At 32.3% G+C, this 24,277-nt stretch overlaps 2 protein-coding genes across 2 annotated transcripts; one reads left to right on the top strand and one right to left on the bottom strand.

Moving 5' to 3' along the window:
- Positions 1 to 1,169: 1,169 nt before the first annotated feature.
- Positions 1,170 to 5,861, top strand: LOC105770209 (phosphatidylinositol 4-phosphate 5-kinase 1). Its single transcript, XM_012591306.2, has 8 exons — positions 1,170 to 2,625; positions 2,711 to 2,875; positions 3,050 to 3,215; positions 3,408 to 3,518; positions 3,630 to 3,823; positions 3,919 to 4,049; positions 4,146 to 4,239; positions 5,014 to 5,861. The coding sequence occupies exons 1-8, from the start codon at positions 1,601 to 1,603 to the stop codon at positions 5,315 to 5,317; spliced, it is 2,190 nt and encodes a 729-aa protein (XP_012446760.1). The 5' UTR covers positions 1,170 to 1,600; the 3' UTR covers positions 5,318 to 5,861.
- A 14,023-nt stretch (positions 5,862 to 19,884) lies between these two features.
- LOC105770208 (uncharacterized) lies at positions 19,885 to 22,950 on the bottom strand. Its single transcript, XM_012591305.2, has 2 exons — positions 22,697 to 22,950; positions 19,885 to 21,195 (listed from the first exon to the last, which is right to left on the bottom strand). Exon 2 carries the CDS (start codon positions 21,180 to 21,182, stop codon positions 20,244 to 20,246), a length of 939 nt encoding a protein of 312 aa, XP_012446759.1. The 5' UTR covers positions 21,183 to 21,195; positions 22,697 to 22,950; the 3' UTR covers positions 19,885 to 20,243.
- Positions 22,951 to 24,277: the final 1,327 nt, after the last annotated feature.

Genomic DNA, 24,277 nt, shown 5'->3' with positions numbered 1-24,277 from the left:
CTCATTTGAGTTAATTGTCTAATTAATTGTGACACTAATTACACCAAGTTATTAGATAATAACTAGTTTATAGTCGAAAACTTTTTAGGAGAGGCGAAATTAAGTTGTAATTTTTACGATAGAAAATACAATTTCACCATTTCAATAGACTATATCTTTATAATTTTTAAAGGATTAAATTAAATTTTTATACTTTTGAGAGGAGCAAAGTGTAATTTTACTTTTACTAATTTAAAATTTTAAAAATTTTAAAGGGACCATACGAAAAAAAATTTATTTTAGGAAGGTCGGGGCCCCTGCCAACCCCTAGTTTCGCCGCCACTGACTGTAGCACACCTACGATTTAGATGAAAAGAATTATGTAATAAATATATTTATTAAAAATCCATGTAAAAGACAAATATAATTTTAACAAAAATTGTACGGGTTCAAATCGTGTTACCTCTACTCTTAATATTGTATAAAAAAAAGTTCAAATTTAATTATGTGTTATTTTTATCGATAATAATATCTTAATTGAGCTGGTATTTAATGTGACTCGTGAGATTAAAATTAAACATAAGTGTAGATAATTAAAAGTTTTAACTATATCAAAACTGAAAAGTTGAGGAGATAGCACAGCATGAAGTATCCAACACATAAACGAAGTTGCCTTAAAGGTGGGTCCATTCAAAAGTGTAAACAAAAATAAGTTATTTATTTAATGATGCTTTGCTTTGCTTTGCTTCCATGTACACCATTTCCAAAGCTTCCCCCAACATTGATCAAAGATTTAAATTATAAAATTAAATTCCACTTAAAACTTTAGTTTTGATCCTCCAATCAATCATTTTTCTCCTTCAAACCATTTGGGATTTTGTTTATAACCCCAATATCACATGTTTGATAGATAGCATATGTACGGATTTCATAATAGCTTTTAAAATGTTTTTGGTGGAGATAAATAAAATTTTAATATTATAAATTTGTTGTTTTGTAAAAGTAGTAATTTTACGATTATTTTAAAAGTGATTTTTTTATATAATCTCTATTTTTGTTCATGATAACTTTCTAAAAATAATTGCTTCAAACCTATGGGGTTTTATGTTAATGATAAAGATTGAAAATTTATATATACCATAAATTCATCAAATATATATTCATATTTAAATAATAAAGGGAAGAAAAATGGAATATCCGGTTTTTCACTAGCATGACATACCTAATCCCCTCCTAAGCTTTCCTTCCTGTTCTCCCTTTTAAATTTCCCCAATTTTTTTTTCCTTTTTATCTTTTTATCTTATAATTATATATTTTTAATTTATCTTGCCCTCTCGTTTGCTTTGGGTTTCATTTCATTTGCTCAGTTTTGCAGGATTCCAATTTTTCCACCCATTTCACCAAACCGAAGAACGTTTACAGGAAACACCAAAAGCAATAACAAAGAGGAAAAGAAAAGGGAGAAAATTGTCGCCGGAAATGTTCTTGTCTCCGCCGGCGCCGTTTTGGGTTCTTCTATGTTTGGCCATAGTTTCACAAATGCTGTAAGTTGAGGAAGGGAGCTAAGAGATTCTTACAACGCAAAAGGTAAAACAGAGAGTTTGAAAGTGAAGAGAGTTCAATGCACGAAGCAGCGTTAAATGAGCAGAGCGACGTCGTTTCAAACGCCAAGAAGAAGAAATCCGACGACGAGAAAGACCACCTTGTGGTTTCTGTTACTACTCCCATGTCTCACAATCATCGGAGCCGGCGCGTGACTCCCACGACTGCTGCTACCGTCGGTGCTGCCGTCGAGAAAGTCCTCCCCAACGGCGATATTTACACCGGTAGCTTCTCCGGTAGTGCGCCTCATGGATCGGGGAAGTACCTGTGGAAAGATGGGTGCATGTATGAAGGCGAGTGGCGGCGCGGGAAAGCTTCAGGGAAAGGGAAGTTCTCGTGGCCGTCAGGAGCCTGTTATGAAGGGGATTTCAAGTCGGGTCGGATGGAAGGAATCGGGACGTTTATCGGATCCGATGACGACACGTACCGCGGCTCGTGGATCTCTAATCGTAAACATGGGCAGGGCCGTAAACGTTATGCCAATGGGGATTACTATGAAGGATCGTGGAAGAAAGACCTACAAGACGGATACGGCCGCTATGTTTGGAGCAACGGGATCGAGTACATCGGGGAATGGAAGAACGGCGTTATCTCCGGTCGTGGAACCTTGATATGGGCGAACAAAAACCGTTACGTCGGGCAATGGGAAAACGGAGTCCCCAAGGGGAACGGAGTTTTCTCTTGGCCGGGCGGCAGTCGTTATATCGGAGCTTGGAACGATGATACCATGAAGAAAGTTCAACAGTTAAACGAAACATTTTCTAACGGGAACGACGGGAAAGAGCATTGTGATGGAAGGGGAAGCTTAGGGGAAAGAAACATAAATTTCCCGAGGATTTGCATATGGGAAAGTGATGGTGAAGAAGGAGATATTACCTGTGATATAGTCGATAATGTTGAAGCTTCAATGATTTACAGAGATGGGTTTAGGGACTTTAGAAGAAACCCTTGTTGTTTTAATGAGGAAATAAAGAAACCAGGACAAATGATTTACAAAGGCCATAAGCATTATGATTTAATGCTTAATTTGCAATTGGGTATAAGGTGAAAAAAAATTTCAGGCTTTTGTTGGTGAATATATACGTTTTGACTCTTTGAATTTGGGGGTTGTAACTTATTTTTGTTGCAGGTATTCTGTTGGGAAACATGCTTCGATGTTGCAGGATTTAAAGCCATCAGATTTTGATCCAAAAGAGAAGTTCTGGACGAAGTTTCCGTCTGAAGGATCAAAGCTTACACCGCCTCATCAGTCCATCGAGTTCCGATGGAAGGATTATTGCCCGGTGGTGTTTCGGTATGTTCCTTCTGCTTTTTAGTTGATTTATCTGCAAACTGAATAAAAATAGTAATGAGCTTGCTTGATTGCATACTAGTTTCCACCGATTCTGTTATAAGTAGCTTTTTGCTATCATTCTGTTTCACGAGCATTTACTATGTTGGTAACGGGATTCCCTTTTGTGAGTTTCAGACATTTGAGGGAGCTATTCCAAATCGATCCTGCTGATTATATGCTAGCTATTTGTGGCAATGATGCACTTAGAGAGTTCTCTTCTCCGGGGAAGAGTGGAAGCTTCTTTTACCTTACTCAAGATGATCGATTCATGATAAAAACAGTAAAGAAATCCGAAGCCAAGGTTAGTTGCCAATGCACTTCGACTTCATGCTAAAGTTGTTTTGTGTCTTGATGCATACATTTCTCGAATGGCATTCTCAACAATCAGAATTTTTTTTTGTTTCTCGTTATTTCACCTTACTCTGTCAGTTAAATTAAACATAAATACATGTACATGATTAGAATGAATCTAAAGTGTGATTAACGATATCAGGTCCTTATAAAGATGCTTCCAAGTTATTACCAACATGTTTGTCGGTATGAAAATTCCCTTGTGACAAAATTTTACGGCGTGCACTGTGTCAAACCTGTTGGTGGCCAAAAGGTATGCGCTTGAAATAAATTGAATATGAACTGAATTACTTGTATTCAAGGTTTTGTTCTTTCATGAAATCGTCTCACTTGCTCAAAAATTATTGTTGTTGTTAAATACCAGACCCGGTTCATTGTGATGGGTAATTTGTTCTGCTCTGAGTACCGAATCCATAGACGGTTTGACCTTAAAGGATCCTCCCACGGCCGCTCAACTGATAAGCCAGAAGAGGAAATTGATGAAACGACAACCCTTAAAGACCTGGATCTCAATTTTGTGTTTCGCCTCCAAAGAAATTGGTTTGAGGAGCTTATGAAGTAAGCTGTTTTACATTTTTACTCCTCTCCTTGCAACTCCTTATGTCAATTCATCCTTTGATTTATCACTAATTTCCTTAACCAAATGGTGGCAGGCAAATCGATCGAGATTGTGAGTTCTTGGAGGCTGAGAGAATTATGGATTACAGTCTTTTGGTTGGACTACACTTTCGTGATGATAATAGCGGTGATAAAATGGGATTATCGCCATTTCTTTTGCGCACTGGTAAGATAGGAGACAATCATTGTATTCCATATGAAATTTGAGTGGAAAATCCCTGTTGCAATAAGAATACAGATTTGATTATGGAGTCCTATGCAGGTAAAAATGATTCCTATCAAAATGAAAAGTATATGCGCGGCTGTAGATTCCTTGAAGCAGAGCTACAAGACATGGATCGGGTTTTAGCTGGCAGGTATGTTTGGCTGTCTTGATTTTTGTGGTTCAAATTATCTCCTCCAACCCCATCCCAACCACACACACTCACAGAGGATGCTTAGATTTTAGAGTATGTGTTGTAACTATCGAGTTTAAAGTTTATGGTGAGTTATGTCTTTTTGCCATGATGGAATTTGCCAACATTTGGTCTAGATTGATCATATCCCTTGGAATAATAGAAGGTTCATTATGTTGTCTCATATCTGAGTGATCTTGTGGGCATATTTCCGAATACGACAATTCTTTGCGGGGCATGTAGGAAGGATATTCCTTTATGATCCTAGATAATAACCAAGGGTTCCCTTGATTTTTGTTGCCCATTATCTATCTTTTTTCTGGAGTGATCCATGAATTTTTGTTGCCCATTATCATTAGTTCTTTTTGAAATCTCCTTATAATGATGTAGATCCATTACTATTAGGCATGCCATGTGTATCTTTCTCTCTGGAGAAAAGTTGTATGGCATGCAAGATCTTTTTAGGGAATTGAACCTTCTCTTATCTTCAAGTACCAATACTGGTGCGGATATGGTTATATGTGAACAATTTAGGAAAAAGAAAATTGAACATACCCATGTCAGTCGTATACCATTTTTTAACATTCACAACCAAGTTCAAATGAAATTCCTATTTTTCTTTCTTTATTGAATTTTCCTGTGTGAGGTGTAATTTCAAAGTGAAAAAACTTGAGGTATTTGGTAGAGGATGAACAAGTACTTACACAGATTCGGTATTTAATTTTGTTTAATCAGGAAACCACTGATTAGACTAGGAGCAAACATGCCGGCAAGAGCAGAGCAAATGGCCAGAAGAAGCGACTTTGATCAGTATACTCACGGTGGAGTCGGTCACTTTTCACATAGTGGTGATGTTTACGAAGTAGTCTTATACTTTGGCATCATCGATATCTTGCAAGATTACGATATCAGCAAGAAATTAGAGCATGCATACAAATCCCTACAAGTGGATCCTACTTCGATATCAGCTGTTGATCCAAAACTCTACTCAAAGAGGTTTCGGGATTTTATCGGAAGAATTTTTGTGGAAGACAGGTAGAGAGAGAGAGCATCACGAGAAAAAGGAAAATCGGGTTAAAAATATCCAGCTTCATGTCTTTAAATCAGAGACAATGGCATTTTCAACGTTGACTGCACCATTGAAAGAGTGTGGCGTTTGCTGGGAACTATGCAACTCCCTGATGGTATCTTTTTGAGCAGAAACTCCATGGAATACACTTAAACAAGGCATTGAGTGTAAAGTTGTTGGAGAGATTTGCAGCAGCAAAGTGTTGTGGGGAAATGTTGATAGCTGAATTTTGATGATCAGCCCATCATGGTGATGATGAAGATGCAGGCTCCATGTACATTGAAAGGAGGTAGGGAAATTTGGATTCTGGTGAGTGGTGACATATATATATGTAGACATTTTCAGTTTCTTGGGGTGACATGTTTTTGTGGTGTCCAAGGAATGTGAATTGAGAAGATATGAAAGATAGGAATAAGAAAAAGTGTACAGGTTATGGAAAAAGGATGGGGGATTTTATGATGTATGTTTTTGTGAGGAGATTATATTTATAGTATATAATTCCATTTGCAGTCTATATTTATAATGTTTCATTTCTACAGTCTTCACTTCCAAATGAATTGAACTTAATTGTTATTAGAAGTCAACAAGATTTGAAATTTGAGTCAAAGTCAAAGGTGGAGGGGTAGAGCGACGTCGTTTGGGATTTGAATCTACGAAAAGGGTCTGAGTGCATTGCTATAAGTGATGAAAGGGAAGAGACATAGGGGTCAGGGAAAAAGAGGGGTTTTTAAAGCCATGAAAAGGATAGAAAGCTGAGAGAACAAAACATATAAAAATCCTCTGCTCTGCTGTTTCTTTCTTCTAAATATAACTTCAAATAAATATCCTTTTTGGTACGTTCAAAATTTTTTTAAAGAATATGAGGGTTTTTTACCAAAATATTATAATAAAAAAAATATAAAAAATATCAAAATAATATAAAAAAAAGATTATTTACTAAAATAATACAAAAAAAAAACTGCTGAATGGAGGGCCTGCCACAGGCGGCACCTATGGTGCTTGTGGCAGAGGCGGCACCAATAGTGCCACTGCCACAGGCGGCACTCCCCCTTTGTTCGTATTTCAGCCATTTGTTCGTATTTTTTTCTCGGATTTTATTACTTTTAAAAAATATACTATTTTTTAATTTATTATTTTATATTATTTTAGTACATTATGCTTGAAATGTATTCATTTAGTGTGTTTTTATTGAAAGTAATAAAATTTGAGGAAAAAATACGAACAAAGGGCCAAAAAAGAGTTTTTTTAAAATTAATTTAAAAAACACACTAAATGAATACATTTCAAACATAATGTACTAAAATAATGTAAAATAATAAAATTAGAAAATATTATATTTTAAAAGTAATAAAATCCAGGAAAAAAATACGAACAAATGGCCGAAATAAGGGTTTTTTTTTAATTTATTTAAAAAACACAGTAAAGGATGTGGTAGCTGGAACTAGGGAGCAAAGGAAGAAGAAGAATGTGGTAGCTGTAATTATTTGAGTGATCAAAATAAAAACATTCAAATAATCGGTGACCAACTAAATGATTTATCCTATTCTTTTATCAGAAACAACTCAAAATTGATGTGACGAAACAAAACTGTTTTTAAAGAAATGTCAGTACGTGTTGATTATGGGCTAGTTTGGATGGGCGGTGTGTTTACCTCCGGTGAGGTTAAAAACAGCGGTGGCGGTGAGATTAGTTACTGTAGCGGTGAGATTGAGTACTGTAGCGGTGAGATTAGAAACAATGGTGGAGTGTGTGTTTGGATTCAAACGCAGCTGTAGCGGTGGGGTGAGAATGAAAAATGACTATTAAGGACATCATATTAGAATTGATATATAATAGAAGTTATTTAAATTATTTTACTTTTTTAAAATTATTAAAATATGCAAATTCATTTAATAAAATATTAAAATGTATCTTCCAATATTTTAATGAATTATATAATTAATTTAAATTATTTATTAGATAAAATGATAATTATTTTTAATATTTTATAGTTATAATTAAATATTTTTTTCATAACAATGATAAATATTATTTTCACAAATAATAACATTATACTTGGATCAAATTTTGAAGTATCTAAACGGATGATTTTTAATAAAAAAAATATAGTAACATAAGACATAACAAGTTTCATTATTACTAGAAATTAGGTTATGATACAAAATGTGTTTACAAATATTGATTCATTAAACTAGTTGCAATGGTTTCCCTTAACATTGTGATTTCAAGGTCACTTTCTCTGTTAGAAGAACTCAATTCACCTCTATCAAACTGGCTTGAAGAGACTGGCATGTCCGGTATATTCTCAAATTCTCGAAAATCCTCATTATTTGACCAAGCATGTCTTCGAATGTAATTATGCAAAACCATTGTTGCAATAACTATTAAAACTTGTTTATCGAATGAATAACTTGGAATATCTCTTAATATTGGCCATTTTTTTTCCACACTCCAAATGTTCGTTCAATCACAGAGCGTAACGAAGAATGGGCATGATTAAAGATTTCTTTTTTTCCAGATACTTGATGATTACCTCGACGAAAATCAGGTAAATGATATCGTTCCCCTATATGGACCTAGAAAACACGCCATTTGTGGATATCCTAATCCACAAGATAATATTTTCTGCAAAAAAAGTAAAACATAATATCAAGTTTAAAATAAATTAAAATTTTAATATTTTTATGTAAAAAGTAATTAAAAATTAAAGTTCGACCTGGTGGAGGGTGTGGAAACTTCAACTCTTGCTTTCTAAGTACTTGCAAAAAAATTCTACTATCATGTGCTGTTCCTTCCCAACCAGGAAATGCAAAAATAAAGCACATGTTGAAGTCACAAGCTGCCATAATATTTTGAGTTGGTTCACCTTTTCGTCCGATATAAGGTATTTGAGAAGAAGGCGAAATGCATGCTTTTATGTGTGTTCCATCTATGGCCCCAATACAATCCTTTAAAATAAATACAAGTAATGAGATAAAAGTTAGAAATAATTTATGTTTTAAAAATATAAAGATTGTGTAAATTTTACCTTAAAGTGAGGCCAATATCTTGTATCATGTCGAATATGGTTCGGTACTTCCTCGAATTGACCTTCAATGGGTTTAATCGTGTCTATTCCCATTCGAGCAAATATATGCAACATATCAGTAAAAATTCGACTAACAGTTTCTCCAGATCGTTGAAATCGCTCTGTTGCATTTGAATTTGATTCTCTATTTCCAAGAATGTACAATGATAATGCTAACTTCTCCATCGCCAATACTTTCCCATTCTTTAAGCCATAATTTGTTTGCAAATCATGCAACAATCTGTGAAATATATTTTTTGGCATCCTAAAACTAATCATGCAACGATCATCGTGCCCATTTAATACTTCGTCCACCCACATTTGACCAGTATAATTTGAATCCTTACACGGTTGCATAGTGAAATAAGTTTCATGGTGTACCAATACACTGCTTAACACATATTCTTCCTCATTATGATAATTGTTGTGCTCAACTTGGGTAACAATTGTGGCTATTCTTCGTTGAGCTTCTTCACTTAATTCAGAAGTATCATAATTCATATCAAAACTATTATACATATTGTTAAATTCATCCATAACCTGAAAAAGTAATCAAATGAAAGTAAATTAATATTTCGTGACATTTTATCTTTGGCAGAAACTTGATTAAAAGCATAGCATAAAAATACCAAACATAAAAAGTATCATACGTTAGTTTTACATATAAAAAAGTAGTATAGTTATATTACAATAATAATTGTAAGGAGCTTATGGTGGAGGTGGTTGATGGTATGGTTGGAAGGGAAATGAGGATGTTGCTACCAAGGACGAAAATGATGCAATTGGATTTTGTTCAGCATACTCGCGTCGAAGCCGCCAAACCCTATCATCTGGATCTAAGTTCAAAAACACTTCTCGTTTCACCGGTATTTGGAACATTTTGGTGGCAAAATAGTACAGTTCATCTTTTTTTGGAATTTCATCTCCCAAAGCACGCAAAGCATCCATTGCATTTGAAATAGTATATTGAGAGTGTGGAAAAATAATTTCATTCACTGACTTCCTTGGACTAGACATGCTCTCACACAATTTCTCAATCTGGGTAGTTAATGTATTTCTTGATGATTTTCTACTTGAACTTGATTTTTTTCCTTTACCGTGTGCAACCCCAAGTGTTTGCTTTCTTCGATCAGGGATTTCATGAAAAGGGTTTGATGGTACCTCATCAGGAGGAATACCTTCATTCTCGTTACTATGTTCATCTGAATCACCAAATCCCTCATTAGGTGCATCATCTCCCATAGGAACCCGACTTGGAAGAACACCAGACGAAGGTGCCCATGCATTCTCTCCAGTGGCTACAATGCCACCAAACATTTGCCACATTAACTCATTCAATCGTGCTTCAATTCCTTTCTTCTTAAATCCTTTAAAATCAGGATTTTCCTACATAACATGTTAAATTTAAATGTTATACTAAGATTTTTATAATTGTAAATTATTAATTTCAATAAACTTTATGCATTAAAATAATGATAAAGTTAACACTAACCTGTATTTTTGCAGCCCACCATTCTTCCGTAGCATCGACCGTCTTTTTAGATGGACACCATCAAATACCTGTAGATTCTTTAAGCAACTCCCTCCATAACCTCCATTCCTTTTTTAATGTATCCCACTTATTTTTCAATTGAGGTTTTCCATAATTTTTTTGTGTTTTTGCTTGAAAAAGAGCAATGACATTTTCCCATCCTTTTGAGTTTAGATGAGTTGTCGGTCTATTACCAGCATTGACTTCATTCACGCAAAGTTCACAAAATATCAACGTCAGCTCATCATCCCAAACAGCTTTTGTTGCTAAGCTACTATCTCCGTCCATAAAATTTCGTGTCTTTACCATCTATTGTCAGTGATATAATTCAGTCAATGTGCTAGCATTCACCAAGAAGCATAGAGAACATATATAGTCTATAAGTTATTTTAGACGTCTCCCAATGCTAATCTTTATCTAGCCACACCCAAAAAAAACTGGCACCTTAATTGAAGCTTCAACTTAACTTAAAAAGTGAAAATGAATGCAACAAAAATATAATTTTCAAGTCTCATATTTACTCCATTTCTGATTCTCTTGGACACAAGACATATTTATATGGATATCAGACTTAAGTCTCTAGGCCAAACTAATAAAATTAAAGAAAAATCTGTAAGAACCATTGGTTCACGTTTATTGCTTAAAAATCTATCTACAATACAATTTCTTCATGTTTCTGTCAAATAAAATTAACAAATGCTAATTTTTTATCTATTTTAGAATGATTTGACAAAAACTATAAATTAAAATACTCAACTAAATTTTCTTCTAAAGTTGGAGGACTAAAAAGGTTATTATGCCGAAAAAGAATCAGTAATAAAACAGATAAACGTGTAATTCACAGGAATTTGACTCGGCGGAGCCACCGAGGGGAGAAAAAAAAGAAAGAAAAGCTCTTTCACCAGCTGATCCTTTAAGAAATTACATCTTTGGTGAAACACGAGGAGGTGTTGATCAAGTGATGTGAAACCACTACAAATCATTCAACCGAAGGTCCCGTTTGTGTGTCGGGAATTTTGTTGAATGGCAAAAGGTGCTTGGTAGTGAAACTATATTTACAACTTTTATCAGTACAAGATGTACTAATATATTTTATTTGCAATTACGGTTTCATGGAATTTCGAATTGGTTTCACTCCTAGGAGGGTCTCGTAATATATTCATTGCTTATGTTGATGGTAGTCGTGGTCGGAGGCCTATAGCCCATAGATTAAGTTTCGTTGAAATGGTAGTTCCTTACGGAGATCCAAATGAGCCACATTATAGGAAGAATGCATTTGATGCAGGAGAAGATGGGCTGGATAAAAATGCATATTCTCTTAAGAAGGTTTTTCTTTTTTTTTATGTTTTTGGTTTTTCATGTTGAGTTTCGTTTAGATCTTCCATTTCATTAATGTAAGTTGAAATGACCCCTTATTTGCATCATATGTAATTTGTTAGATTTAATCATATTCATTTTTTATGTAAATTTTTGTGGATTAATTAATGGAGTTTTTTTTATAAAAAGATATGTAGGCACGGATCTTTCCTAGCTTTGCTAAAAAAAGTATGAGGCATTGGTTATATTCAATTCCTCATATGTTGATAGATTGGTGGATTGTTATATTGAAATTGTATCAAATCCAGTGGTTCTATGTTCTACCTTCACGCTACTGAGTTTGCAGCAAATTTTTTTGGGTTCATTTTTCTATTTCTCAGGTATCTTTGGTTATATTTCTACATGTTCTATCTTTACTGGAATTGGTAATTATATGTTTGTTGAAATTCAGCTGATTAAGGTAGTTTTATTGGATTGTATTTTAAATGTTGGTGACTATTTGGGAGTAAATTGCAGGCGCTTGTATCGATTGGGAAGGATGATGGAATTAAAGGGTACTGGAAGGGCAATCTTCCTCAGGTTCTTTGTAGTTTTTACTTACACTCTTTATTTTGGGATTGGATTTCGATAATGTAATTGTAATGGTTTACGAGCTGCTGTTGACATTGATCTAGTACTAAATGGTTCAGGTGATAAGAGTTGTACCTTACAATGCAGTCCAGCTCTTTGCTTATGAAACTTATTAGGTAATAAAAGAATATGCATAATGTTATCTTAGAATTGTATTGATGCTTATTGCGTGTCCCTTGATGGAGTTAGTCGTTTGATTTCTAGTTCCTATTGAATTCTAGAAACTTTTCACGGGAAAAGATGGCGAGCTATCTGTTCTCGAAAGACTTGCTGCTGGAGCTTGTGCTGGCATGACATCTACATTTGTAAGTGATTCAATAATCAAGTCTTCTTATATTATTGTTTAGTGCAAGTTTTCTGGTTATGAATATAACTTAATGATTTTAGTCTAAAATTTGCATGTTCATCAGTTTTTTTTGGAGTTAATCAGACTCATGAAACTTTGGGCCAATGGTGTGTTGTGTTCATGTCATTCGGGGTGAAAGAGATGGATTTGGGGGAAGATGTTGATGCTGTCGATGGTGGTTTGTAGTATGTGAGAAGAGCGATAACTAGTTTTCATTCAATTGTGGTATGTTTTATCCTTAAATAAGTCACTGTGCCTGGCATTTAAGTTTTCTGCTTTACATCATTGACAGGAATGGATCGAGGCATATGTGGGCAGTTCACTCCTCAAAACAATTTATAAGGCTCTAGATTAGGTGAGTGTAAGTTCGAAATGACTAAATGCAAGTCTCAGCAGCTGGTAATTTTAAATACCCGGTTATGCAGGTTGTGAAACTCTCGGAGTGCGAAATTTATAGTTATAATCCTCACTCTGATGCAGATCCCTTTCTGGAGAAATGATCAATGTAAGTGTGTATTATATTAATACTTTAGTGAGTAGTCAGTGGGCCATAATTGTTCAGTAACTGTTGTGGAGTTATATTTTCAAATGGTCATTCAGTTTCTTCTTCTACAATAGGAAACTAAAGTGTGTAGTTAGTTTAAGCTTTTGCTGCTTAAGGTGGGTCTAATTGTGTTCTGTGATATTTATAGTTATGTGTAACTTGTGTTAGGCATGAAGTCATATAGCAAACCTGCTAAACTTGTTCATATTACTACAAGCTTTTGTTGTTTCGTTTGTTTAGTTGTGCTTTGTTTTGTTTTTGATAGTTTTTGTTTTTGAGGGTTTGAGACATGAATACAGCATTGCTGGAGACATGAATAAGGATGGTATTATTACTGATTTGTTTTTTTATTTTATCAGGTCTCTTTCATTAGATAATAATGTTTTAATTATGTTGATTTATATAGGTTAGAAGGGAAAAAATCAGTGAAAGAATGAAGTATCTGCAAGATTTAGTACCAGGATGTAACAAAATCACAGACAAAGCTGGTATGCTGAATGAAATCATCAATTATGTTCAATCTCTTCAACGTCAAGTAGAGGTAAAAAAATAATGGAGAAAGAACATATGGGTTTGTGTTTAAAGGAAAAACAGAAACTACTTTCATACAATTCAAACACATATATAGAGTAGAAAAAGAAGGGTTTTCACTTACCAGATCAAAGTTGAGAACAAGATTGATAGGATGAGTAGAAAAATATAGCTTCTTTGAGAGTCTGCTCTGCTGTGAGTTTTGTTACTGTCAATTGAAGAGCAGGGTTTTTTGCATTTTGGGAATGAAATTAACTTAATTTTTAAGGATAAAATGGTAAAATAATAAATAAAAGTAAGGCTATTTTTGTCTATTATAATGTCAACTGCTTAGTAAGCCTCTAACTGCTGCTATTTGCTCCAGCTGAAAATCAGCTGATCAGTGTGGTTGAAAAGCAACCTCACTGCACTGACACCCTCAACCAAACACAAATGCAGTGAGTTTTGCACCATATTTTCCTTTCAAACGTGCCTCACTGCCTCAATCCAAAGGAGCCCTATGACTTAACTTCTGTTCAAGTCTTTAACTGAAGTAATAGTAAATATTCAGTGGCATTAGTTGAAGTAAATTGCATTTCCGAGAAACAACACTGAAATATTGAAGATAATATGATTAAGAGAGATAATTATGAATTTTGAATATAAATTGTAAAATGAATACTAATTATAAAAGAAATTTGTAATTATTTTAAATTATTGGTGAAAAATGAAGGCTACATATAATAGAGTAATACAATAGCACGTATCTCTAGGACTCTAAGCATATTTGAAAAACTAAAATATAAACAAAATTGAACATTTATCCTCGAATTAACAACATGAGAGGCGGCACCAATATGTTCGTATTTCAGCCCTTTGTTCGTATTTTTTCCCGGATTTTATTACTTTTAAAAAATATAATATTTTCTAATTTTATTATTTTACATTATTTTAGTACATTATGTTTGAAATGTATTCATTTAGTGTGTTTTTTAAATAAAATTTTAAAAAACCCTTATTTCGGCCCTTTGTTCGTATTTTTCTCCGATTTTATTACTTTTAATAAAAACACACTAAATGAATACATTTCAAGCATAATGTACTAAAATAATATAAAATAATATATTAGAAAATAATATATTTTTTAAAAGTAATAAAATCCGGAGAAAAATACTGAACAAAGGGTCAAATACTTAACAAAGAGGGTGCTTTGTGATAAAGGGCACCATTGGTGCCACCTTCGCCACTGAGCACCATTGGTGTTACTTTGTGATGAGCCCTCCATTTAGCCGTTTTTTTTGTATTATTTTGGTAAATAATCTTTTTTGTATATTATTTTGGTATTTTTTTATTTTTTATTTGTAATATTTTGGTAAAAAAAACCCTTATTATGAATATTCATTATTTTGAAATTTAAAAAATAAAGAGATTAATTTATGTAAATAAAATAGAGAATAAATCCTAAACGTACGAAAAATACATGATTTCTCTTGTTGCTTTTTACTAAAATATTTTAAAAATAAAGTATTTCATGTTCTTAAAATAGTAATTTCATAATTTTATTTATCAAAAAGGATTTGTTTAAATACAAGCTAAGGGCTGACCTGAGAGTAATACAAAGTATAAGGAGTTTCCTTAAATAAAAGCTATAACAATTAAGGGTTATGTACAAGCTAAGTTTTTGTTATTTTCAAAAGTTGAATGACCGAATCGAAAATAACGTGATTATTTTGTCAATTACCCCAAAATTAAGTGACTATTAGTGTAATTTACTCATAAATTAATTAAAACTGCATGTAGGAATAAGTATAACTATTTAAATTGTTTTGTATTTTTTACATTGCTAAATGCTAACCTAAAACCTCAAAACAATATATTATAATCAATAATTTTTTTAAATATATTTTTATTTTGTCACCTATTGGAATTGTGCAAGGAGAAAATAAAGAAATGTTTGGCAAAACCAAATTTGGGACTCCACACACATCCCTGTCACTGTTGCCATTTCATCCCTCCAAATAGATTTGAGTTATCAAATCAACCCTCCACGTGTCAAAACCCACTTTATTTTTTTTAAAAAAATATTAAATATCTATCATTTTATATTTTACTTTAGTTTAGTTTTTTTTTCAATTAGGTACCTAACTTTAGATTTCGTTATTCAAACTAATAGCAAATTTAAGTACTAAATTGAATAATAAAATTAAAAATTAAAAAAATTAAATATCAAATTAAGTCTAACTTTGATTTATAAGGGACCTTCAACTGTCTGATTGCTCAGACCCAGAGCACAGGACCTTCAACTTTGATTTTTTTAATTTTAAATGTAAAAAGAAATCTTTCTTTCTTCCTTCGTAATTTTGATTTTAAATAAATTTGTTTTTAAAAAATCTCAATTTTAAAAATAGTAAAGAATCATCATGTTTACTTCTTGAATTAATTTATTCTGCTTTTAATTGGTATAATAGTTTCATGCATTCTATTAATTTTGTCTTAATTCTAAAATTTTAACACATTTAGGCTTCAACTTTTACACATTTTATCAATTTGGTCATGATTCTAAATTATTTGATATCCGATAAGAGATAAATTAGTTGAAATTTTAGAATCAAAACTAAAATAATTTAAATTTGTAAACATTGAAAGCTGAATTTATTATTATAGCAATTAAAGTAAGATAAATTGATGGAAAAAATAAATACGATAATTAATTATCCTTAGAAATAAAACTATACATTTTCGATTTCTTTTGTAATCTAAATTTTTAAATAAAAATAAAATCACAGTTTAAAAATAAAATAAATATTTAAATTATATATTTATGAAATATAGTTTTGAATAAAAAAAATTCACCGTTGGAACATAACATCATCATTGATAAATTTAGAATTTAGAGTTGAGGGTTTAAATGACTGTATCCAGGGAATGAGAAATCCAGAATGTAAGGTTGTAGTATGTGGGTGTCAAATATGAAATGAAGTCATAAACCACAAATGATAAAGACATAAGTCTTCCAAATTTCTTAAATGGTGTGTCGTCCTTTGTCGGCGAAGGGCCTTAATCATACCAGACACGAACCCTGTCTACACAACCCCAATGTCTTCCCCAGATTTATTCTTCTACGTTTATTTCCAGCAATTCAATTTCCATCTGCCCCAAAACATCATCCATCATTTCAATTCAATTCCTTGATGCAAAAATAAAATTTGATTGTATTTTGTCCCCTCTATTTAAAAATGGGTAAATTCATCTCTGGACATTAGATTAAAAAGTAAACTGACTCAAAGCCTATGTGTTGGCCTGATGGTCAAGGTGTTCATTGTCCCTGGTGTGACGGGCTTGAGTCGTGCTAGTCACATTGTTGTTAGAGTTTTGTCGATTCACTATTTAATCTAATGTATAATGATTAATTTTAAATGCAAGCTGATTCTTTATAGGAGCACCTCGATGATATTTAAAAGAAAAAAAACCAATGAAAGAGAATGGCAAGGGACAAATAGTAAGCAAGAAGGGGACAGAAGCAGGGGGAGTAGGGTTTTTCTTATGGCTTATATTGGTGGTGAGAAAATGGAGTGGACAACAACATGTGAGCAATGTCATTTATTGTTAGCTGATTTAGAATTTCCTTCTATTTTCTTTTTTTTTTTTTAAATGGACACTCTTGGAAAAGAATTTCTTTTGAAATTGGACCGAAATTATTGAAGCAAACACACAATTGTTGTTTGCAACTGCCACTTAAAAATGGGGACCTACATGTCCATTTTGACAATGTTAGGGTCCCAATTGCTTTGATTATGATTCCAAATGCTGCCACCAATAGGTTTCTCTAGGTCTAGAGGTAGGGTTGGTTGGACAAGATTTTGCTACTTCGACTCACCTTAGCTGCCCTCTTTTAATTATTTATGATATTTTTTTCTTATTTTTAATTTAATTATAATAATCTATAAATATTTATTATCATTTTTTTCTATTCTCAATTGCACGAGTTTAGAAAAAATTTTAAATCGATAAAAACACTTTTTTCTATTATATTACTAAATTCGCATACAAGTATAATCACAATATAATTTTAAAATATAATAATATAATGTCTATATAATTTTTACATCAAGTTCAGAGTTAGTGTCTTCTAATATATGCAAAGTTCAAATCTAAATAGAATTTTAAATATAATAGGAAAAATATTAGAATTATATATAAATTTAATTCTATAAATATCATTTTTGGTTAATTATATTTAATCAAATTGCATATATAAAATTGTCTGGAAAATTGTTAGCATTAATAAATTATAATTATTTTAATAAAAAAAGTGGAGCATTGAAGCAATAGTGGTTCGAATAGGTAATATCAAATCATATTCGAATAATAATGGTACGGAATAGAGATGAAAAATTATTTTAATTGATGATGAGGTAATATAATAGTATGCCTATTTTATATTTTTATTGATTTTATGTTTGTTAATTTTTAATGATTTAAATTATTTGAAAGAACTAAAATTCAAGCGGTGATGTTCAACGATGCTGTGACAAAATTTAAAGATGTTGTTCGCAAGGAAAAACTTATACCATTCTAAATAGTGTAAAAAAGAAATTCGTTATGACGAGAATAATAGTTTTCGTAATAAATATGAATTGCCATTGACTTTTTATATTATTGTTAAAGAAGTAACTTCTCGCATTCACAAAAGTATTTTGTTTTATGATTTTGTTTGTCTTGATGATCAAAAAGCATATGGGTTAGCAGATCGGTAAAAATTTTATTTTTCACTTTACCTATATTTTGCTAGATAATATTGGCGTGGCTATTATTATTATTATTATTTTAAATTTTGAAATTGTTTATATTGTGCGACGAAAACATTATTTTATTTTTAACTAATTATCATTTGTTTGGTTTAGTTGAAAATGTTTTCAACAATAATTTTAGTCATTATTATTAAACGTGTTTATTAGTTTAGTGTAAATATTTTTGTATTTATTATGAATCGTTATTTTCTTAATTTAATATTATAATTTACTTCCTTACGTAGTTCCAAATTTTTATGCTTAATTTTTTTAGCTAAATATTTATTTTATTTATATCAAATTTTCAAGATCAAAATAATAAAGATTGAAGAGTAGAAACTATTGATATGCAACATGTTCATCTTTCAAACATTAAATACACATATTCACGTGCAATACATGTGACATGATTGATATGTATTAATTATGTTAATTAATTATTATTTAGAATAATATTGTTTTGTATTAATTGCACAATTTAAAATTAAATATGTTAAAAATATTTTAATTATTATTTCAAATTTATTATTTTGATTTTTAAATAGTTTAATATAATTTAATTATTGTTAACAACCTGAAAAAATTATTTTATGATTAATTACAGTAATTGAAAATGTTATATTAAAAATTAATGAAAAATTAAACACATAAAATAACATTATATCACAATAGAAACTAGTATTATATATAAATGAACAAGAGTCCAAAATAGCAACAATACTTGCTTTATTTCTTCATAATTTGGGCAAAAATAGCCCATCATATTGAAGTATTGGAAGGCATCTATTTTGGACAATCCAAAAACAAGCCTACTTCATTTGAGTTGGAACAAAATTCTTACACATCAAACTTGATCCAATCCAATTCGGATTTTTTTTTTTAATTAATAGCAAATTTTTATCTAATTTGAATTGTAAATATAAATTAAAAAAAAAAAAACTTAGACCCGGTCCGCCTGGATCGCAATATCACTAGTCATCATTGCATAGTTGAGCTTAAAACATTCATCCGACCGAATCTGAATATCCGATTTGATTCGAGTAAATCCCAAACTCAATCAAACTTTTTATTTTGGTTAAAATGCACACCTAATCCCTGTACTCTTAATACATTAGAAGCTTAATCCTCTATTTTTATTTTCAAAATTTAGTTCTATCTTTTGGATTTTAAAATCCAATTGCTAACATAATTGATATTCTAAACCGAAAGAAATACTCACTTAGTAATCATGTAATAGAAAAATAAATTTAACATGAATTTAACAAAAATCATTTACAATGTTAATAATTGTACTTTCAAAATTTGAGAAAAATAAGAGATTAAATTACTTAAAATAAAATTAAAAGAGATTAAATTCAAAATATGTGGAGAACCTAGAGCACATCTTAGCCTTTTATTTTTAATTAGTACTGTAATTTCAATTCAAACTTAACTTCAGTTCAAGCACAAACTTGGAGTTGAACATAAAAATAAGTAATCTTTTAAAACAAGCCTAATCCAACAAGTTTGAGTTTTTCATTGGTCATGTCTAATCAAATTCAAACTTGCTCAAACTGAGCTTCAAACCTTGAACTTGGACTTAAACTTGGAACAACTTGAATCAGTCTCAACTCAATTGACATGGAAGTCTCAAACTTAAAAAAGGGATGTCAGAGAGAAAAAAGATGTTTTTATCCTGAATCATACTCAAGGTCTAAAAATGAAATTCGTTCAAGCTCGAGCTGAGCTTCGAAACTTGAATTTTGAGTAAAACTCAAACTTCTTTCACCTCAATAGACTCGAAAAAGCCTCGAACTTACATATGATGGAGAAACCACTAAAGAATTATTTCATTCTCCTCTGATTTTTCTTGAAGCTGTACACTACAAACATGTATATCATGGAGCATAGAGGAACATAAAGTTCAACATGAACAAATGTTGCCAGCCGGCTTCTAGAACAAATTGAGAAAGAATGTTTTAAAGTTATGCTGCTACTATGCATGATGATGAATGATAGTCGATACATATAACTACGGAGGGAACTCAAAGCTAAAGATAAGTTTAATTCACCTCGACAACTAAACAGCTGATTGATTACTGATGTCGGACTCTCCTACGATCTGTTCATTTTACCTGATATCAAGGTATAGATTTCACCAGGTAATTGGTAGACAAAGAAGTTATCGGTTTCCATTACGTCCTCGGACCCTAGGGATTCGCCTTAGTCCCATTGACCCCAAAAAGCGAGCAGGCCAAGTGCGGGTTACTGGGGAAACAGCACGGAAAGGACGGTGCATCCCAAAGTCATCATCATCAAATAAGTCATAATCCAAGAATCTACCACGCAAGCGAACGGATGAATCTAGATGAATAAAGCCATCATCGAAAGGGTCATCAAAAGAATCATCCGAACCATATTCATCAGCATAGATATCATGATAGCCCGGATCAATCACATAATCACCCAACACCATTGCTCCTGGCGTTGATGACATAATTGTACTGATCACATCATTTCGCTCTCTCTCGTTTTCAAGCTTTTTCCATTTTTCTTCAAGTACAGGGTCTACTGCTCGAGGTCGTGCCAGTGGGTGCTTTGTCCTAACATGTTTCTTAAGCTCTTTGTAAGTTCCAACAAACGAGCACTTGTCTTGCATACATGACCTTTTTTTCCGATTTAGATATTTCCGTACAGGTTCTACCACTGTCCAGCCCTTAACTTGTCCTCGGCAGAGCGGGCATAGAAGCTCTGGCACTTCCATCTTTTCAGTGGGCTGCTCCACACCTGAAATAAGACTTGAACTATCCATTGAGTCAACTGATGTTACTTTAGTGTAGGCTTTCTTGTATTGCTCAAGACAATTGGAAAACCGCTTGCTAGTCGCACACATGTAAGGGCGGCAACCCTTATCGTAAGAGGAACAAAGGAGGAGAACGGCATTGTGTGGGAACTCCAGACAAACCGAACATTTTGCAGCTTCCCAATCTTTCTTCTCTGAAGCTTTGGAACGTCTCTTCTTTCTGGAACCTTTTCCAGCCCTCTTAGGATGAGAGGGCAATGGATAAGGCACTCTTTTATGCTGAGAATCAGACTTCCGCACTTTGCTAACTTTCGCCATTGGCAATTTAAACCTAAAGCAAGGGAGAGATAGATAGAGATCAAATCATTGTAATAATACAAGATTTTATAAAACACAAACAAGACTGATATCTGCCTTGCACTTTCAACAAGATCAAACTTCTCACATTTAATGCATGGACTTTAAAAAGTGTAGATAACAATTAATTATGTTTGGTTTTGGGTACAAAATGGGACAAAACCCAAGACAAGTAGATATGCCTCAAGAGGAGTGTTTATAGTTGGAATGGGTGCATACCCAGAAGACAATTAACATCTATAACTGTTGATCCTACTCTTCATTTTTTCTAGGAGCATGCTAAACATATTTTCGGCACACATTCAGACACGAGAATGGGATATGACCATCCAAATCAGAGACGGACCCGTTTAAAGGCCCCCCAAAATTTTGGGAAATTATATTTTTCCTTGAAATATTTAGAACATTTTAATTAGGCCTCCCAAAATTTTTGGAAAATTTCATTTCTCCTTTAAAGTTTTTAGAGAAGCTTAATTAGACCCCCTCAAAATTTTGAAATTTCTCATTATACCTTTTAATTTTTTTGAAATTTTTAATTAAGCTCACTTAAAATATTTGAAAATTCTCATTAATCTCACAAAAATTTAAAAATTTTAATTGGACCCTCAATTTTTTTTTTTTTTAAATCTCATTGAACTCTTAAAATTTTTTAAAATTTTACTAGTCCCTCCAAACTTAGTCCCAAGATCAGCTACTGATTTAAATACATTTTTAAAAAAAATAAAAAAAACATTAAAATATACCCACATTGAACTCATTCCATATCCAGCACTCACCCGAGTCCAAGTAACACAGTCTAACTTGCTAAAACCACTCATTTCTAAGGCAATAAAGAATGAAATTCATTGCTAAAACATTAAAAACCAATAAACATTAAAAAAAACGTATAGGCCTGTTGACTGATTAGAATTTCATGTTATTCTTTCCATTGGTAAGATTCTCAATACCCAAAAACTGAGACAGTACAAACTTTCGAGTAACAGTAAGATTTATAATCAATGTAGAATATGTAATGCACTATCTGCAACAAGGTAATCTTATGCTTTGAACTATAAGGGGCAGGAAGCTTTGAATCATTTTTCATTATTAGTCATGAAAAGCTAAAGTGAAACTCTAGAAATTTTTTGAAGCAATAATCTTGTTTATGATTCTCCTCCATTAATAATTACTTACTAACATTCATTTACATAATTTAAAAAAAAAAAAGCAAACAAGAAACGTGGAATATTCAAAAACGGAAATGAAAATGAAATTTTTCAAAGAAGAAACATATATAGCACCAATTAATCAGTACCAAAAAGGGCGGAAAGCTAATATAAGAGTGAGTGTCGTGTAAGGAACGGAGAAAGCATAAAACCTAGGCTAGAACATTTTCAAAAACAATAAAATCGAAATTGAAAACAAAATGAAATGAACGAGGGAGATATCAACATTCAACAGTAGAGATAAAACAAAGAAACCCGAATCTAGCGTACCTGGATATTTCACTGTTAATTTGAAATTTTTTTGAAAGAGAAAAAAAAAAGGTATTCGGAGAGAGGAAGGGAGGGAGTGGAAGGAAACCGATGTTCCGGTGGACGAAGGAGATTGCTTTTGAGGTGGTTCACTTTCCGCCGCCGCTCCCGCCGCCGCAATTGGTGGTGTGGAGAGAGGAGCCCGATTTTGCTTTACCTCTGTACTTTATATATAAATATTAAATGTAGCAGATCAGTAACTTTATCGCCATTATGTCGATAGTTCTACACGAATTTAGATTCTTACGGGATATTATTAATCACATGGGCGAAAAAATAGGCCTAACTAAAAGCCCATTGAAAATAACAAACGATTTCTCTTATAGTTTTTGGAGGCCCGTAATTTCCCTATAGTTTCATACCTATGCCGATTTTAAAATCCTTAACACATAATTTGGTATCATATTAATAGTATTATCCGTTTGTGTTTAATTTGGGTTTTAGAGTTGATTGGATAAAAACTCATAATTAACTAATAATCTTACTAACCCTAAAATCCGAATTAAATAAATCCATCGATTGTATTTGATAAATTAAATGTAAAATTAGTCGATTCATAATTAACACTAAATGTATTCTATTGATAATAAAAATTCAAACCTAATAATATTACCAATTAACTTTCACCAAATCAGCTTTAAAATCCAAATTAAATCCTAAAATTTAACACCTCTACCTTTAGGTACCAAAATATATAACTTTTGTTAAATACAGGTACCAGAATGAACCAAAAGATAACACAGGTACCACGTTAGAAAAAAAAATGTCTAACTTGTATATCAAATGATATATTAAGTCTTTAGAATAATATTATTAAACAAATATTAATACAAATGTTTTCGCTTCAACAAATATTGGTATACCCCTCACCAATAGGAATATGTGGCAACACGGAAGGCCATCTAAAGGACATACACCATCCGTTGCAAATTGGGAAATCACCAGAAGCTTCATTTCCCATCTTAACCATATGGTCAATTGGGTGTTGGAAAAATATTGACATCACATGTATTAATAAGAATAATTACATATTATTATTTACTATCATGAAATGTTAGCTCAAATTAAAAGTGATCTAATTTGATCAAGGCTTATTGGCTTCAGTTCTCAAATAAAGTATGGGTCAAATACATATAGATACTCTAGTAACTAATTTTTAATTGATGATGGGCTGATTAGAAATATTTGTTATTTAACTTATTTAACCGCTACAAGATCCACAATTCCATGAGCTTGGGCTTCATTGTCGACATAAAACATCTCTTTCCATGTCTTTGGATACAACCCATAGGGGCTTGCCCGTTCTTTGTACATAAACCCTTGTGAGGCTTTCGAAGTTTCATGAGTTCTTCCGCCTGTGATAAATTCTCTGTTTGTGCCTCATAAAAGAACTAGCAGTTGATGGATCATTACCCGATGATATAACATAATAAAACGTTCTTCTAACTCACATAATGAGGTGAGAAGAATAGCTAAAATAGCTAAAGAATAATAAGAAAAAAAAGATAGAATTGAACAACCGTACAGGCATTTTTTGTGCAT

Source organism: Gossypium raimondii, chromosome 5, assembly GCF_025698545.1.
Source record: "Gossypium raimondii isolate GPD5lz chromosome 5, ASM2569854v1, whole genome shotgun sequence".
Lineage (NCBI taxonomy): Eukaryota > Viridiplantae > Streptophyta > Magnoliopsida > Malvales > Malvaceae > Gossypium > Gossypium raimondii.
The sequence above is the reverse complement of the archived record's forward strand: the minus strand, read 5'-3'. Positions and strand labels throughout refer to the sequence as shown.